Below are 19,182 nucleotides of genomic sequence, written 5' to 3'. Positions count from 1 at the left end.
GCTATTTACAGATGGGCTATGTACAGGTACAGTGATTTGAGAGCTGCTCTGACAGCTGATGCTTGAAGTTAGTGGGGGGGATATGAATTTCCAGCTTCAGTGATTTTTGCCATTCGTTCCAGTCATTAGCAGCAGAGAACTGGAAGGAAAGGCAGCCAAAGGAGGAATTGGCTTTGTGGGTGACCAGTAAAATATACCTGCTGGAGTGCGTGCTACAGGTGGGTGCTGCTATGGTGACCAGTAAGCTGAGATAAGGCGGGGCTTTACCTAGCAAAGACTTATAGATGACCTGGAGCCAGTGGGTTTGGCGACAAATATGAAGCGAGGGCCAGCCAACGAGAGCATACAGGTTGCAGTGGTGGGTAGTATATGGGGCTTTGGTGACAAAACGGATGGCAATGTGATGATAGGGGCAGCAATCTTAAAGAAGAACGGGTCTAAACCATCTGACCCAGATGTTTTTTTGGGGTCAAGTTTAAGGAGCTCCTTTAGCACCTCAGACTCAGTCACTGCCTGCAGGGCAAACTTTGTAGCAGAGCAGGAGAAAAACAGGGAGATTCAATTTGGGATAGTCACATTAGAAGGGGTGGGAGATGAGGACATGTTGGACGGGCAAGGAGGCCTGGAGTCAAATTGGAATCCTGACCTAATGAAGTGGTGATTAAAGAGCTCAGCCATATTCTTCTTGTCAGTAACAACCACATCATCAACTTTAAGGGACATGGGCAGCTGTGAGAAGGAGGGTTTATTCTCCAGATCTTTAATAACTGTTTTCCAGAACTTCTTGGGATTAGACCCACAGAGAGACAACTGCTCCTTAAATTAGCTAACTTTGGCCTTCCGAATAGCCTGAGTGCACTTATTTCTCATTTGAGAAATTAACGAGAGCCAATCAGCCAGAGTGTTCGTGTGCCAAGCCTTTCACCAAATGCAATTCTTTAGGTGGAGTAACTATGCAATATCACGGTTGAACCACGGGCTGAACCTGTTTTTAAATCTCATTTTCTTTATGGGGGCGTGTTTGTTATCAATACCACTGAAAATATAAAAAAATAAGCTAAGCATCTTCGACAGAGGGGCTCAAGCTGATTCTATACCATTTTACAGAGGCCAGTTTATGAAGGAAGGCTTGCTCATTGACATTTTTTAGCAAGCATCTGCGACAAATCAGGACTGGTCATTTCACTGAGCAGCCATTATGAACACAGGCTGTAAAACAGTGATCACTAAGGTCCTTACCGAAAACACCAGACAAACACAGACAGGGAGAGATGATGTCTCCATGGGTTAGGGTTAAGGTTAAGAAGTTTTAGGATATGATTGAAAACTGACAGTGAGAGATGATGTTTCCATGGTTTAAGGTTAAGATTAAGGTCAAGAAGTTTTAGGATATGATTGAAAACAGACAGTGAGAGATTGTCTCCATGACTAAATACCCTGTATATCAGTTGATCTGACTGCAGTTTACTTCTTCTGATCTCCACACAGCAGACAACCTGAAGGTGATTTGTGCATCCCAAATGGTACCCAATTCTGTTTATAGTGCACTTCTTTTGATTAGGACCCATAGGGAATAGGGTACACTTTCTGATGCACCCTTGGTCTTTTTCAATGAAGCTAGTTCTGTGTCTAGACAAACAAAAACATACTCACCCCTAAAATACATCTCATCACAGCCCGATCTGTATCTTAACACTGTATCTTTGACATTTCACCGTTGTTGGTCAGTAAGTCAGTAAATGGATTCTGAAGCAGTAAGAACCTTTAGGTCTGCTGCAAGTCTTTTTTATGATCCATAGTGCAGGAGGGGTTATTTATTTTATTTGAATTATTTCACCTTTATTTAACTAGGCATGTTAAATACCTGCTATTTAACCTTTATTTAACTAGGCAAGTTAAATACCTGCTACCTGCTATTTAACCAGGCAAGTCAGTTAAGAACTAATTCTAATTTACAATGACTGCCTACCGGGGAACAGTGGGTTAATTGCCTTGTTCACGGGCAGAACAACATATTTTTACCTTGTCAGCTCGGGGATTCGATCTAGCAACCTTTCAGTTACTGGCCCAATGCTCTAACCACTAGGTTACCTGCCTCTAACCACTAGGCTACCCGCCTCTAACCACTAGGCTACCTGCCTCTAACCACTAGGCTACCTGCTCTAACCACTAGGCTACCTGTCTCTAACCACTAGGCTACCTGCCTCTAACCACTAGGCTACCTTCCTCTAACCACTAGGCTACCCGCCTCTAACCACTAGGCTACCCGCCTCTAACCACTAGGCTACCTGCCTCTAACCACTAGGCTACCTGCTCTAACCACTAGGCTACCTGTCTCTAACCACTAGGCTACCTGCCTCTAACCACTAGGCTACCTTCCTCTAACCACTAGGCTACCTGCCTCTAACCACTAGGCTACCTGACTCTAACCACTAGGCTACCTGCTTCTAACCACTAGGCTACCTGCCTTTAACCACTAGGCTACCTGCCTCTAACCACTAGGCTACCTGCCGCCCTACTATAAAGCGTTGTCTTGTGATCCAGAATGCAGGAGGGCTAACTATCAATGATCTATAGTGATGCAAGTCTTAGTTATGATCCATAGAGCAGGAGGGTTGATCCATAGAGCAGGAGGGTTGATCAAAGTCTTTGTTGTGAGAGGAGAGGAAGGAGAGAGAGAGAGGGATGGAAAGACAAAGATAGAGGAAGGAGAGAGAGAGGGATGGAAAGACAGATATAGAGGATGGAGAGAGAGGGATGGAAAGACAGAGAGAGAGGATGGAGAGAGAGGGATGGAAAGACAGAGAGAGAGGATGGAGAGAGAGATGGATGGAAAGACAAACATAGAGGATAGAGAGAGAGGGATGCTGCAAGGTTTTTTTTCTTGTTGGGAAATTCAACCAATATGAGCTTGTCCATTGAGAGATGATGTTGAGAGATGTTGTTGTTGTCGTCCTAGACATAGCTTTAAACCTGCTGACCACAACTAGTTGAACGTTGATGTGTTTGTTTCCCAGGAACAGCTTTAATGAGGAGTCAGACCTAACAACACTGTTGAAGGGGGGGACCCACATGAACAAGTATGGGGTCGCCATGGAAACCTCTTCTCCTGCTGTCCGTCATCAGTGGCCTTTCAGGTAATGGAGTAGGGTTGTATTGGCGGGTTGGGTTGTATATATATTTATTATTTAACCTTTATTTAACTAGGCAAGTTAGTTGTTAGGTTCTAATTCTCAGAGTAAAAAGTCTATGGACATTATGAAAGCTTAACCAAGTTTAATTCATCACAGAACGTCAATACAGCTGCATTAGACAAAAACATTTTCACACAAGCACTTATTTTTAACCCTTCCTCATAGGCTGAATCTCCTCCTACCATCTGTACAAACATTGTTCTTTACTGCTAGGCAGGACACTAGTGATACGGTCCATAAACTTTTATTTCTCCCTTAAGGTGACCTGACCTCAACCTCCCCCCATTACTAATCCATGGCTCTCTCCCCTTATCAATGCATGCCACATGTAATCACTTCCCTGTACTCAACACATTCCAATCTTAATTGCACACACTATATACAGTGGGGCAAAAACGTATTTAGTCAGCCACCAATTGTGCAAGTTCTCCCACTTAAAAAGATGAGAGAGGCCTGTAATTGTCATCATAGGTACACTTCAACTATGACAGACAAATGAGAAAAAAAATCCAGAAAATTACATTGTAGGATTTTTTATGAATTTATTTGCAAATTATGGTGGAAAATAAGTATTTTGTCACCTACGAACAAGCAAGATTTCTGGCTCTCACAGACCTGTAACTTCTTCTTTAAGAGGCTCCCCTGTCCTTCAATCGTTACCTGTATTAATGGCATCTGTTTGAACTTGTTATCAGTATAAAAGACACCTGTCCATAACCTCAAACAGTCACACTCCAAACTCCACTATGGCCAAGCCCAAAGACACCAGAAACAAAATTGTAGACCTGCACCAGGCTGGGAAGACTGAATCTGCAATAGGTAAGCAGCTTGGTTTGAAGAAATCAACTGTGGGAGCAATTATTAGGAAATAGAAGACATACAAGACCAATGATAATCTCCCTCGATCTGGGGCTCCACGCAAGATCTCACCCCGTGGGGTCAAAATGATCACAAGAACGGTGAGCAAAAATCCCAGAACCACACGGGGGGACCTAGTGAATGACCTGCAGAGAGCTGGGACCAAAGTAACAAAGCCTACCATCAGTAACACACTACGCCGCCAGGGACTCAAATCCTGCAGTGCCAGACGTGTCCCCCTGCTTAAGCCAGTACATGTCCAGGCCCGTCTGAAGTTTGCTAGAGAGCATTTGGATGATCCAGAAGAAGATTGGGAGAATGTCATATGGTCAGATGAAACCAAAATATAACTTTTGGTAAAAACTCAACTCGTCGTGTTTGGAGGACAAAGAATGCTGAGTTGCATCCAAAGAACACCATACCTACTGTGAAGCATGGGGGTGGAAACATCATGCTTTGGGGCTGTTTTTCTGCAAAGGGACCAGGACAACTGATCCGTGTAAAGGAAAGAATGAACGGGGCCATGTATCGTGAGATTTTGAGTGAAAACCTCCTTCCATCAGCAAGGGCATTGAAGATGGCTGGGTCTTTCAGCATGACAATGATCCCAAACACACCGCCCGGGCAATGAAGGAGTGGCTTCATAAGAAGCATTTCAAGGTCCTGGAGTGGCCTAGCCAGTCTCCAGATCTCAACCCCATAGACAATCTTTGGAGGGAGTTTAAAGTCCGTGTTGTCCAGCAACAGCCCCAAAACATCACTGCTCTAGAGGAGATCTGCATGGAGGAATGGGCCAAAATACCAGCAACAGTGTGTGAAAACCTTGTGAAGACTTACAGAAAACGTTTGACCTCTGTCATTGCCAACAAAGGTATATATAACAAAGTATTGAGATAAACTTTTGTTATTGACCAAATACTTATTTTCCACTATAATTTGCAAATAAATTCATTAAAAATCCAACAATGTGATTTTCTGGATTTTTTTCTCTCATTTTTTTCTCAATCTGTCAATTATATGCATATTCTAGCATCTGGTCCTGAGAAATAGTCTGTTTACTTTTGGAATGTTATTTTTCCAAACATAAAAATAGTGCCCCCTAGCTTCAAGAGGTTAATGGGGTGGTGGGGTGGTGGGGTTGTATGGGGTGGTGGGGTTGTATGGGGTTGTATGGGGTGGTGGGGTTGTATGGGGTTATGGGATAATTGTCATCAGCAACCGCTGAATAGCATAGCGCCTCAGTCAAATAATATTATTAAACATTTTCATATTCATGAAATCACAAGTGCAATATGGTGGGGTTGTATGGGGTTGTATGGGGTGGTGGGGTTGTATGGGGTGGTGGGGTTGTATGGGGTGGTGGAGTTGTATGGGGTTGTGGGGTTGTATGGGGATGGTGGAGTTGTATGGGGTTGTGGGGTTGTATGGGGTGGTGGGGTGATACCTGCTACTGGTGATACCTGCCACTGGTGATACCTGCTACTGTTGAGAACCATGTTGGTGATGCCTGCTACTGTAGAGAATCATGCTGGTGATGCCTGCTACTGGTGATACCTGCAACTGGTGATATCTGCCTCTGTAGAGAACCATGCTGGTGATACCTGCTACTGTGGAGAACCATGCTGGTGATACCTGCTACTGGTGATATCTGCCTCTGTAGAGAACCATGCTGGTGATGCCTGTTACTGTCGAGAACCATGCTGGTGATACCTGCTACTGGTGATAGCTGCTAATGGTGATACCTGCTACTGTAGAGAACCATGCTGGTGATGCCTGCTACTGGTGATAGCTGCTAATGGTGATACCTGCTACTGTAGAGAACCATGCTGGTGATGCCTGCTACTGTAGAGAACCATGCTGGTGATGCCTGCTGCTGTAGAGAATCATGCTGGTGATACCTGCTATTGTAGAGAACCATGCTGGTGATACCTGCTACTGGTGATACCTGCTACTGTAGAGAACCATGCTGGTGATGCCTGCTACTGTAGAGAACCATGCTGGTGATGCCTGCTACTGTAGAGAACCATGCTGGTGATGCCTGCTACTGTAGAGAACCATGCTGGTGATACCTGCTACTGTAGAGAACAATGCTGGTGATGCCTGCTACTGTAGAGAATCATGCTGGTGATACCTTCGACTGTAGAGAACCATGCTGGTGATACCTGCTACTGCAGAGAACCATGCTGGGGATACCTGCTACTGTAGAGAACCATGCTGGTGATGCCTGCTATTGTAGAGAACCATGCTGGTGATGCCTGCTACTGTAGAGAACCATGCTGGTGATACCTGCTACTGTAGAGAACCATGCTGGTGATGCCTGCTACTGTAGAGAACCATGCTGGTGATGCCTGCTACTGTAGAGAACCATGCTGGTGATACCTGCTACTGTAGAGAACCATGCTGGTGATACCTGCTACTGTAGAGAACCATGCTGGTGATGCCTGCTACTGTAGAGAACCATGCTGGTGATACCTGCTACTGTAGAGAACCATGCTGGTGATACCTGCTACTGTAGAGAACCATGCTGTTGATGCCTGCTACTGTAGAGAACCATGCTGGTGATGCCTGCTACTGTAGAGAACCATGCTGGTGATACCTGCTACTGTAGAGAACCATGCTGGTGATGCCTGCTACTGTAGAGAACCATGCTGGTGATGCCTGCAACTGTAGAGAACCATGCTGTTGATACCTGCTACTGTAGAGAACCATGCTGGTGATACCTGCTACTGGTGATACATGCTACTGTAGAGAACCATGCTGGTGATACCTGCTAATGTAGAGAACCATGCTGTTCTCTCTTGATGACAGCTTTGCACACTCTTGGCATTCTCTCAACCAGCTTCATGAGTTAGTCACCTGGAATGCATTTCAATTAACATATGTGCCTTGTTTAAAAGGTAATTTGTGGAATTTCCATTCAGTTGTGTTGTAACAAGGTAGGGGTGGTATACAGAAGATAGGCCTATATGATAAAAGACCAAGTCCATATTATGACAAGAACAGCTCAAATAAGCAAAGAGAAATGACAGTCCATCATTACTTTAAGACATGAAGGTCAGTCAATACTCAAAATTTCAAGAACTTTGAAGGTTCCTTCAAGTGCAGTCGCAAAAACCAACTATGTAGGTGCCTGAGGGAACAACAGGACCGGCTACCACTGTAGCATCACATTCATAGGACTGATTATTCAATAATAAAAAAATTGCTTTGGAAGCAACTACTTTTGTCACTGTTGAAGAGGGGAGGGTCTCAGCTTTCTGTAGGAATAATGTATTTCTCAACTCATAATATTGAGCTAATAGCACAGTTTTACAATCAAAATATCTGATAAGGCTTTGAAATACGGCACATGCAAATTGTGCATCGGCCAACCCGATCAAATATACTGTTACATGCAAGCAGTAGGTGTTATATTTATTGGTAGCAATCTAGTTAATATTTTTTGAGTTTCCACTTCCTCAGGTGGTGAATTAGCCCTAAATGAATTAACACGTGAAATTAGTGAACATGAAGATCTACACAAATGCATTTCTATTGAACAAAAACAAAAAAGGAAATACTGGAGCCCTATTTTGACCGTAAAATATAACAACAATAGCATGACCCACAACGCACGACAATCACGGGACTAGGCTGCACATACAGTGCCTTGCGGAAGTATTCGGCCCCCTTGAACTTTGCGACCTTTTGCCACATTTCAGGCTTCAAACATAAAGATATAAAACTGTATTTTTTTGTGAAGAATCAACAACAAGTGGGACACAATCATGAAGTGGAACGACATTTATTGGATATTTCAAACTTTTTTAACAAATCAAAAACTGAAAAATTGGGCGTGCAAAATTATTCAGCCCCTTTACTTTCAGTGCAGCAAACTCTCTCCAGAAGTTCAGTGAGGATCTCTGAATGATCCAATGTTGACCTAAATGACTAATGATGATAAATACAATCCACCTGTGTGTAATCAAGTCTTCGTATAAATGCACCTGCACTGTGATAGTCTCAGAGGTCCGTTAAAAGCGCAGAGAGCATCATGAAGAACAAGGAACACACCAGGCAGGTCCGAGATACTGTTGTGAAGAAGTTTAAAGCCGGATTTGGATACAAAAAGATTTCCCAAGCTTTAAACATCCCAAGGAGCACTGTGCAAGCGATAATATTGAAATGGAAGGAGTATCAGACCACTGCAAATCTACCAAGACCTGGCCGTCCCTCTAAACTTTCAGCTCATACAAGGAGAAGACTGATCAGAGATGCAGCCAAGAGGCCCATGATCACTCTGGATGAACTGCAGAGATCTACAGCTGAGGTGGGAGACTCTGTCCATAGGACAACAATCAGTCGTATATTGCACAAATCTGGCCTTTATGGAAGAGTGGCAAGAAAGCCATTTCTTAAAGATATCCATAAAAAGTGTTGTTTAAAGTTTGCCACAAGCCACCTGGGAGACACACCAAACATGTGGAAGAAGGTGCTCTGGTCAGATGAAACCAAAATTTTACTTTTTGGCAACAATGCAAAACGTTATGTTTGGCGTAAAAGCAACACAGCTGAACACACCATCCCCACTGTCAAACATGGTGGTGGCAGCATCATGGTTTGGGCCTGCTTTTCTTCAGCAGGGACAGGGAAGATGGTTAAAATTGATGGGAAGGTGGATGGAGCCAAATACAGGACCATTCTGGAAGAAAACCTGATGGAGTCTGCAAAAGACCTGAGACTGGGACGGAGATTTGTCTTCCAACAAGACAATGATCCAAAACATAAAGCAAAATCTACAATGGAATGGTTAAAAAATAAACATATCCAGGTGTTAGAATGGCCAAGTCAAAGTCCAGACCTGAATCCAATCGAGAATCTGTGGAAAGAACTGAAAACTGCTGTTCACAAATGCTCTCCATCCAACCTCACTGAGCTCAAGCTGTTTTGCAAGGAGGAATGGGAAAAAAATTCAGTCTCTCGATGTGCAAAACTGATAGAGACATACCCCAAGCGACTTACAGCTGTAATCGCAGCAAAAGGTGGCGCTACAAAGTATTAACTTAAGGGGGCTGAATAATTTTGCACGCCCAATTTGTCAGTTTTTGATTTGTTAAAAAAGTTTGAAATATCCAATAAATGTCGTTCCACTTCATGATTGTGTCCCACTTGTTGTTGATTCTTCACAAAAAAATACAGTTTTATATCTTTATGTTTGAAGCCTGAAATGTGGCAAAAGGTCGCAAAGTTCAAAGGGGCCGAATACTTTCGCAAGGCACTGTATATTTGAATCATGCATTCCTGCTTGGCCATGTTAGAATATAACAGATTGATGAAATATGTATTTCTTGAAAACATCTCAGTAGTCTATTTACACTTATTAATTAAGCACTGGGAATGACTTGATATTGAATTAATAAGATGATTACAAATGTGTTCTATTGCGTGACCTTGCAATTCTTTGGGGTGTGACAAAATCATGGTCTGGTGCCTCTAACTGAGAAGGTTACTGGCACCGATGCCACATGTCAGGAAAAGGATGTCTGGAGCCCTGGTTTGGGGGAATGCACTTCTGATATATGTTAAAGGACTGAAGTAGCTCAGTAAAATGATAACGATTAAAATGTAGTAGGACCCCTTGTAGTAGAACCCCTTGTAAAACCCTCCTTGTTCATTTCCTTGTGTATATGAGAGTGTGCAAGTTCCGTGGCAAGAGGTAAAACGTCTTTCAGATACACATGCATGCTGTCATTTCTTCCATGAGGAAAGCTGTTATTCACACCTGTACACCCCCACAACTAATAAACCCAATGTGATCCCTCTACCCCCAACTCATAAACCCAATATGATCCCTCTACCCCCAACTCATAAACCCAATATGATCCCTCTAACCCCCAAATCATGAACCCAATATGATCCCTCTACCCCCCCCCAACTCATAAATCCAATATGATCCCTCTACCCCCCAAGTCATAAACCCGATATGATCCCTCTACCCACCAACTCATAAACCCAATGTGATCCCTCTACCCACCAAGTCATAAACCCAATGTGATCCCTCTACCCACCAAGTCATAAACCCAATGTGATCCCTCTACCCCCCCCCCCAACTCATAAACCCAATGTAATCCCCCAAACTCATATACCCTATGTAATCGCTCTATCCCCCAAATCATAAACCCAATGTGATCCCCCAAACTCATATACCCTATGTAATCCCTCTATCTCGCAAATCATAAACCCAATATAGTCCCTCTACACCGCAACTCATGAACCCAATTTTAACCCTCTACCCCTCCAACTCATAGACCCAAAGTGGCCCCCCCAACACATAAACCCAATGTGATACCTTCACCCCCCAACTCATGAACCCAATATGATCCCTCTACTCCCCAACTCATAAACCCAATATGATCCTGCTATCACCCCAACTCATGAACCCAATGTGACCCCACCCCCAACTCATAAATCCAATGTGATCCCTCTACCCCCAACTCATAAACCCAATATGATCCCTCTACCCCCCCCCCCCCCCAACTCATAAACCCAATGTGATCTCTCTACCCCCCAACTTATAAACTCAATGTGATCCCTCTACCCCCAACTCATAAACCCAATGTGATCCCTCCACCCCCAACTCATAAACCCAATGTGATCCCACTACCCCCCAACTCATAGACCCAAATATGATCCCTCCACCCCCAACTCATAAACTCAATGTGATCCCTCTACCCCCAACTCATAAACCCAATGTAATCCCTCCACCCCCAACTCATAAACCCAATGTGATCCCACTACCCCGCAACTCATAGACCCAAATATGATCCCTCCACCCCCAACTCATAAACCCAAATATGATCCCTCCACCCCCAACGCATAGACCCAAATTGACCCCCCAACTCATAAACCCAATGTGATCCCTCTACACCCCCCAACTCATAAACCCAATGTGATCCCTCCACCCCCAATGCATATACCCAAAGTGACCCCACAACTCATAGACCCAATGTGACCCCCCAACTCATAAACCCAATGTTACGCCCCAACTCATAGACCCAGTGTTACCCCCCAACTCATAGACCCAGTGTTACCCCCCAACTCATAGACCCAATGTGACCCCCCAACTCATAGACCCAATATGATCCCTCTACACCCCAAATCATAAACCCAATATGATCCCTCTACCCCCCCCAACTCATAAACCCAATATGATCCCTCTACCCCCCAACTCATAACCTCAATGTGATCCCTCTACCCCCCCCCAACTCATGAACCCAATGTGATCCCTCTACCCCCAACTCAGAAACCCAATGTGATCCCTCTACCCACCAACGTATAAACCCAATAAGATCCCTCTACCCACCAACTCATAGTCCCAATATGATCCCTCTACCCCCAACTCGTAGACCCAATGTGATCCCTCTACCCCCAACTCATAAACCCAATGTGATCCCTCTACCCCCACCAACTCATAGACCCAATGTGATCCCTCTACCCACCAACTCATAAACCCAATATGATCCCTCTACCCCCAACTCATAAACCCAATGTGATGCCACTACCCCCCAACTCATAGACCCAAATATGATCCCTCCACCCCCAACTCATAAACCCAAATATGATCCCTCCACCCCCAACGCATAGACCCAAATTGACCCCCCAACTCATAAACCCAATGTGATCCCTCTACCCCCCCAACTCATAAACCCAATGTGATCCCTCCACCCCCAACGCATAGACCCAATGTGACCCCACAACTCATAGACCCAATGTGACCCCCAAACTCATAGACCCAATGTGACCCCCCAACTCATAGACCCAATGTGACCCTCCAACTCATAGACTCAATGTGACCCCCCAACTCATAGACCCAATATGATCCCTCTACCCCCCAACTCATGAACCCAATATAATCCCTCCACCCCCGCATAGACCCAAAGTGACCCCCCAACTCATAGACCCAAAGTGACCCCCAACTCATAAACCCAAAGTTACCCCCCAACTCATAGACCCAGTGTCACCCCCCAACTCATAGACCCAATGTGACCCCCCAACTCATAGACCCAATATGATCCCTCTACCCCCCCCCCAACTCATAAACCCAATATGATTCCTCTACCCCCCCAACTCATAAACCCAATATGATCCCTCTACCCACCAACTCATAAACTCAATGTGATCCCTCTACCCCCAACTCATAAACCCAATGTAATCCCTCCACCCCCAACTCATAAACTCAATGTGATCCCTCTACCCCCAACTCATAAACCCAATGTAATCCCTCCACCCCCAACTCATAAACCCAATGTGATCCCACTACCCCGCAACTCATAGACCCAAATATGATCCCTCCACCCCCAACTCATAAACCCAAATATGATCCCTCCACCCCCAACGCATAGACCCAAATTGACCCCCCAACTCATAAACCCAATGTGATCCCTCTACACCCCCCAACTCATAAACCCAATGTGATCCCTCCACCCCCAATGCATATACCCAAAGTGACCCCACAACTCATAGACCCAATGTGACCCCCCAACTCATAAACCCAATGTTACGCCCCAACTCATAGACCCAGTGTTACCCCCCAACTCATAGACCCAGTGTTACCCCCCAACTCATAGACCCAATGTGACCCCCCAACTCATAGACCCAATATGATCCCTCTACACCCCAAATCATAAACCCAATATGATCCCTCTACCCCCCCAACTCATAAACCCAATATGATCCCTCTACCCCCCAACTCATAACCTCAATGTGATCCCTCTACCCCCCCCCCAACTCATGAACCCAATGTGATCCCTCTACCCCCAACTCAGAAACCCAATGTGATCCCTCTACCCACCAACGCATAAACCCAATAAGATCCCTCTACCCACCAACTCATAGTCCCAATATGATCCCTCTACCCCCAACTCGTAGACCCAATGTGATCCCTCTACCCCCAACTCATAAACCCAATGTGATCCCTCTACCCCCACCAACTCATAGACCCAATTTGATCCCTCTACCCACCAACTCATAAACCCAATATGATCCCTCTACCCCCAACTCATAAACCCAATGTGATGCCACTACCCCCCAACTCATAGACCCAAATATGATCCCTCCACCCCCAACTCATAAACCCAAATATGATCCCTCCACCCCCAACGCATAGACCCAAATTGACCCCCCAACTCATAAACCCAATGTGATCCCTCTACCCCCCCAACTCATAAACCCAATGTGATCCCTCCACCCCCAACGCATAGACCCAATGTGACCCCACAACTCATAGACCCAATGTGACCCCCAAACTCATAGACCCAATGTGACCCCCCAACTCATAGACCCAATGTGACCCTCCAACTCATAGACTCAATGTGACCCCCCAACTCATAGACCCAATATGATCCCTCTACCCCCCAACTCATGAACCCAATATAATCCCTCCAACCCCGCATAGACCCAAAGTGACCCCCCAACTCATAGACCCAAAGTGACCCCCAACTCATAAACCCAAAGTTACCCCCCAACTCATAGACCCAGTGTCACCCCCCAACTCATAGACCCAATGTGACCCCCCAACTCATAGACCCAATATGATCCCTCTACCCCCCCCCCAACTCATAAACCCAATATGATTCCTCTACCCCCCCAACTCATAAACCCAATATGATCCCTCTACCCACCAACTCATAGTCCCAATAAGATCCCTCTACCCCCAACTCGTAGACCCAATGTGATCCCTCTACCCCCAACTCATAGACCCAATGTGACCCCCAAACTCATAGACCCAATGTGACCCCCCAACTCATAGATCCAATGTGACCCCCCAACTCATAGACTCAATGTGACCCCCCAACTCATAGACCCAATATGATCCCTCTACCCCCCAACTCATGAACCCAATATGATCCCTCCACCCCCAACGCATAGACCCAAAGTGACCCCCCAACTCATAGACCCAATGTTACCCCCCAACTCATAGACCCAATGTTACCCCCCAACTCATAGACCCAGTGTTACCCCCCAGCTCATAGACCCAATGTGACCCCCCAACTCATAGACCCAATATGATCCCTCTACACCCCCAAATCATAAACCCAATATGATCCCTCTACCCCCCCAACTCATAAACCCAATATGATCCCTCTACCCCCCAACTCATAAACTCAATGTGATCCGTCTACCCCCCCCAACTCATAAACCCAATGTGATCCCTCTACCCCCAACTCAGAAACCCAATGTGATCCCTCTACCCACCAACTCATAAACCCAATATGATCCCTCTACCAACCAACTCATAGTCCCAATATGATCCCTCTACCCCCAACTCGTAGACCCAATGTGATCCCTCTACCCCCAACTCATAAACACAATGTGATCCCTCTACCCCCACCAACTCATAGACCCAATGTGATCCCTCTACCCACCAACTCATAAACCCAATATGATCCCTCTACCCCCAACTCATAAACCCAATGTGATCCCTCTACCCCTCACCAACACATAGACCCAATACGATCCCTCTACCCCCCCCCCCAACTCATAGACCCAAAGTGACCCCCAACTCATAGACCCAATGTTACCACTCAACTCATAGACCCAATGTGACCCCCCCAACTCATGAACCCAATATGATCCCTCTACCCCCAACTCATATTACCAATGTGATCCCTCTACCCACCAACTCATGAACCCAATGTGATCCCTCTACCCCCAACTCATAAACCCAATGTGATCCCTCTACCCCCAAGACCCAATGTGATCCCTCTACCCCCCAACTCATGAACCCAATATGATCCCTCTACCCCCAACTCATATTACCAATGTGATCCCTCTACCCACCAACTCATGAACCCAATGTGATCCCTCTACCCCCAACTCATAAACCCAATGTGATCCCTCTACCCCCAAGACCCAATGTGATCCCTCTACCCACCAACTCATGAACCCAATATGATACCTCTACCCCCAACTCATATTACCAATGTGATCCCTCTACCCACCAACTCATGAACCCAATATGATCCCTCTACCCCCAACTCATAGACCCAATATGATCCCTGTACCCCCCCAACTCATAAACCCAATGTGATCCCTCTACCCTCAAGACCCAATGTGATCCCTCTACCCACCAACTCATAAACCCAATATGATCCCTCTACCCCCAACTCATAGACCCAATGTGATCCCTCTACCCCCCAACTCATAAACCCAATGTGATCCCTCTACCCCTCACCAACTCATAGACCCAATGTGACCCCCCAACTCATAGACCCAATGTTACCCCCCAACTCATAGACCCAGTGTTACCCCCCAACTCATAGACCCAATGTGACCCCCCAACTCATAGACCCAATATGATCCCTCTACCCCCCCAATTCATAAACCCAATATGATCCCACTACCTACCCAACTCATAGACCCAATGTGACCCCCCAACTCATAGACTCAATGTGACCCCCCAACTCATAGACCCAATATGATCCCTCTACCCCCCAACTCATGAACCCAATATGATCCCTCCACCCCCAACGCATAGACCCAAAGTGACCCCCCAACTCATAGACCCAATGTTACCCCCCAAATCATAGACCCAGTGTTACCCCCCAGCTCATAGACCCAATGTGACCCCCAACTCATAGACCCAATATGATCCCTCGACCCCCCCAACTCATAAACCCAATATGATCCCTCTACCCCCCCAACTCATAAACCCAATATGATCCCTCTACCCCCCCAACTCATAAACTCAATGTGATCCCTCTACCCCCCCCCCCCCAACTCATAAACCCAATGTGATCCCTCTACCCCCAACTCAGAAACCCAATGTGATCCCTCTACCCACCAACTCTTAAACCCAATATGATCCCTCTACCCACCAACTCATAGTCCCAATATGATCCCTCTACCCCCAACTCGTAGACCCAATGTGATCCCTCTACCCCCAACTCATAAACCCAATGTGATCCCTCTACCCCCACCAACTCATAGACCCAATGTGATCCCTCTAACCACCAACTCATAAACCCAATATGATCCCTCTACCCCCAACTCATAGACCCAATGTGATCCCTCTACCCCCCAACTCATAAACCCAATGTGATCCCTCCACCCCTCACCAACACATAGACCCAATATGATCCCTCTACCCCCCCCAACTCATAGACCCAAAGTGACCCCCAACTCATAGACCCAATGTTACCCCTCAACTCATAGACCCAATGTGACCCCCCCCAACTCGTAGACCCAATGTGATCCCTCTACCCCCAACTCATAAACCCAATGTGATCCCTCTACCCCCACCAACTCATAGACCCACTGTGATCCCTCTACCCACCAACTCATAAACCCAATATGATCCCTCTACCCCCAACTCATAGACCCAATGTGATCCCTCTACCCCCCAACTCATAAACCCAATGTGATCCCTCTACCCCTCACCAACACATAGACCCAATACGATCCCTCTACCCCCACCCCAACTCATAGACCCAAAGTGACCCCCAACTCATAGACCCAATGTTACCAATCAACTCATAGACCCAATGTGACCCCCCCAACTCATAAACCCAATATGATCCCTCTACCCCCAACTCATATTCCCAATGTGATCCCTCTACCCACCAACTCATAAACCCAATATGATCCCTCTACCCCCCCAACTCATAAACCCAATGTGATCCCTCTACCCCAACTCATAAACCCAATGTGATCCCTCTACCCCCAACTCATAGACCCAATGTGATCCCTCTACCCCCCAAATCATAAACCCAATGTGATCCCTCTACCCCTCACCAACTCATAGACCCAATGTGATCCATCTACCCCCCCCCCCCCCAACTCATAGTCCCAATGTGATCCCTCTACCCCCAACTCATGGACCCAAAGTGACCCCCCAACTCATAAACCAATGTGATCCCTCTACCCCCCCCCCAACTCATAAACCCAATGTGATCCCTCCACCCCCAACTCATAAACCCAATGTGATCCCTCTACCCCCCAACTCAAAAACCCAATATGATCCCTCTACCCCCAACTCATAAACCCAAATATGATCCCTCCACCCCCAACACATAGACAATATGTGACCCCCAAACTCATAGACCCAATGTGACCCCCCAACTCATAGACCCAATGTGACTCCCCAACTCATAGACCCAATATGATCCCTCTACCCCCAACTCATGAACCCAATATGATCCCTCCACCCCCAACGCATAGACCCAAAGTGACCCCCCAACTCATAGACCCAATGTGATCCCTCTACCCACCAATTCATAAACCCAATATGATCCCTCTACCCCCAACTCATAGACCCAATGTGATCCCTCTACCCCCAACTCATAAACCCAAATATGATCCCTCCACCCCCAACACATAGACCCAAAGTTACCCCCCAACTCATAGACCCAATGTGACCCCCAAACTCATAGACCCAATGTGACCCCCCAACTCATAGACCCAATGTGACTCCCCAACTCATAGACCCAATATGATCCCTCTACCCCCAACTCATAAACCCAATATGATCCCTCCACCCCCAACGCATAGACCCAAAGTGACCCCCCAACTCATAGACCCAATGTTATCCCTCTACCCACCAATTCATAAACCCAATATGATCCCTCTACCCCCAACTCATAGACCCAATGTGATCCCTCTACCCCCAACTCATAGACCCAATGTGATCCCTCTACCCACCAACTCATAAACCCAATATGATCCCTCTACCCCCAACTTATAGACCCAATATGATCCCTCTACCCCCCCAACTCATAAACCCAATGTGATCCCTCTACCCCCAACTCATAAACCCAATGTGATCCCTCTACCCCCAACTCATAGACCCAATGTGATCCCTCGACCCCCCAAATCATAAACCCAATGTGATCCCTCTACCCCTCACCAACTCATAGACCCAATGTGATCCATCTACCCCCCCCCCCCCAACTCATAGTCCCAATGTGATCCCTCTACCCCCAACTCATGGACCCAAAGTGACCCCCCAACTCATAGACCCAAAGTGACCCCCAACTCATAGACCCAAAGTGACCCCCAACTCATAAACCAATGTGATCCCTCTACCCCCCCCAACTCATAAACCCAATGTGATCCCTCCACCCCCAACTCATAAACCCAATGTGATCCCTCTACCCCCAACTCATAAACCCAAATATGATCCCTCCACCCCCAACACATAGACCCAAAGTTACCCCCCAACTCATAGACCCAATGTGACCCCCAAACTCATAGACCCAATGTGACCCCCCAACTCATAGACCCAATGTGACTCCCCAACTCATAGACCCAATATGATCCCTCTACCCCCAACTCATAAACCCAATATGATCCCTCCACCCCCAACGCATAGACCCAAAGTGACCCCCCAACTCATAGACCCAATGTGATCCCTCTACCCCCAACTCATAGACCCAATGTGATCCCTCTACCCCCAACTCATAGACCCAATGTGATCCCTCTACCCACCAACTCATAAACCCAATATGATCCCTCTACCCCCAACTCATAGACCCAATGTGATCCCTCTACCCCCCAACTCATAAACCCAATGTGATCCCTCTACCCCTCACCAACTCATAGACCCAATGTGATCCATCTACCCCCCCCCCCCCCAACTCATAGTCCCAATGTGATCCCTCTACCCCCAACTCATGGACCCAAAGTGACCCCCCAACTCATAGACCCAAAGTGACCCCCAACTCATAGACCCAAAGTGACCCCCAACTCATAAACCAATGTGATCCCTCTACCCCCCCAACTCATAAACCCAATGTGATCCCTCCACCCCCAACTCATAAACCCAATGTGATCCCTCTACCCCCAACTCATAAACCCAAATATGATCCCTCCACCCCCAACACATAGACCCAAAGTTACCCCCCAACTCATAGACCCAATGTGACCCCCAAACTCATAGACCCAATGTGACCCCCCAACTCATAGACCCAATGTGACTCCCCAACTCATAGACCCAATATGATCCCTCCACCCCCAACGCATAGACCCAAAGTGACCCCCCAACTCATAGACCCAATGTGGTCCCTCTACCCACCAATTCATAAACCCAATATGATCCCTCTACCCCCAACTCATAGACCCAATGTGATCCCTCTACCCCCAACTCATAGACCCA

The 19,182-nt window shown here is 46.6% G+C and overlaps 1 protein-coding gene across 1 annotated transcript in view; it reads left to right on the top strand.

Annotated features, from left to right (window-relative positions):
- Window positions 1-19,182, top strand: part of cntn5 (contactin 5) — a 559,219-nt gene that overhangs the window by 184,477 nt on the left and 355,560 nt on the right. The window contains exon 2 of the mRNA XM_090219183.1: window positions 3,018-3,137. Within this exon, the coding sequence (XP_090075309.1) occupies window positions 3,083-3,137 (55 nt within the window). The 5' untranslated portion in view covers window positions 3,018-3,082. The remainder of the gene's footprint in view (window positions 1-3,017; window positions 3,138-19,182) is intronic.

This window comes from Oncorhynchus mykiss, chromosome 24, assembly GCF_057628025.1.
Source record: "Oncorhynchus mykiss isolate SJ-2025 chromosome 24, ASM5762802v1, whole genome shotgun sequence".
NCBI lineage: Eukaryota > Metazoa > Chordata > Actinopteri > Salmoniformes > Salmonidae > Oncorhynchus > Oncorhynchus mykiss.
Note: the sequence above shows the minus strand (reverse complement) of the source record. Positions and strands in the feature narration are given on the sequence as shown.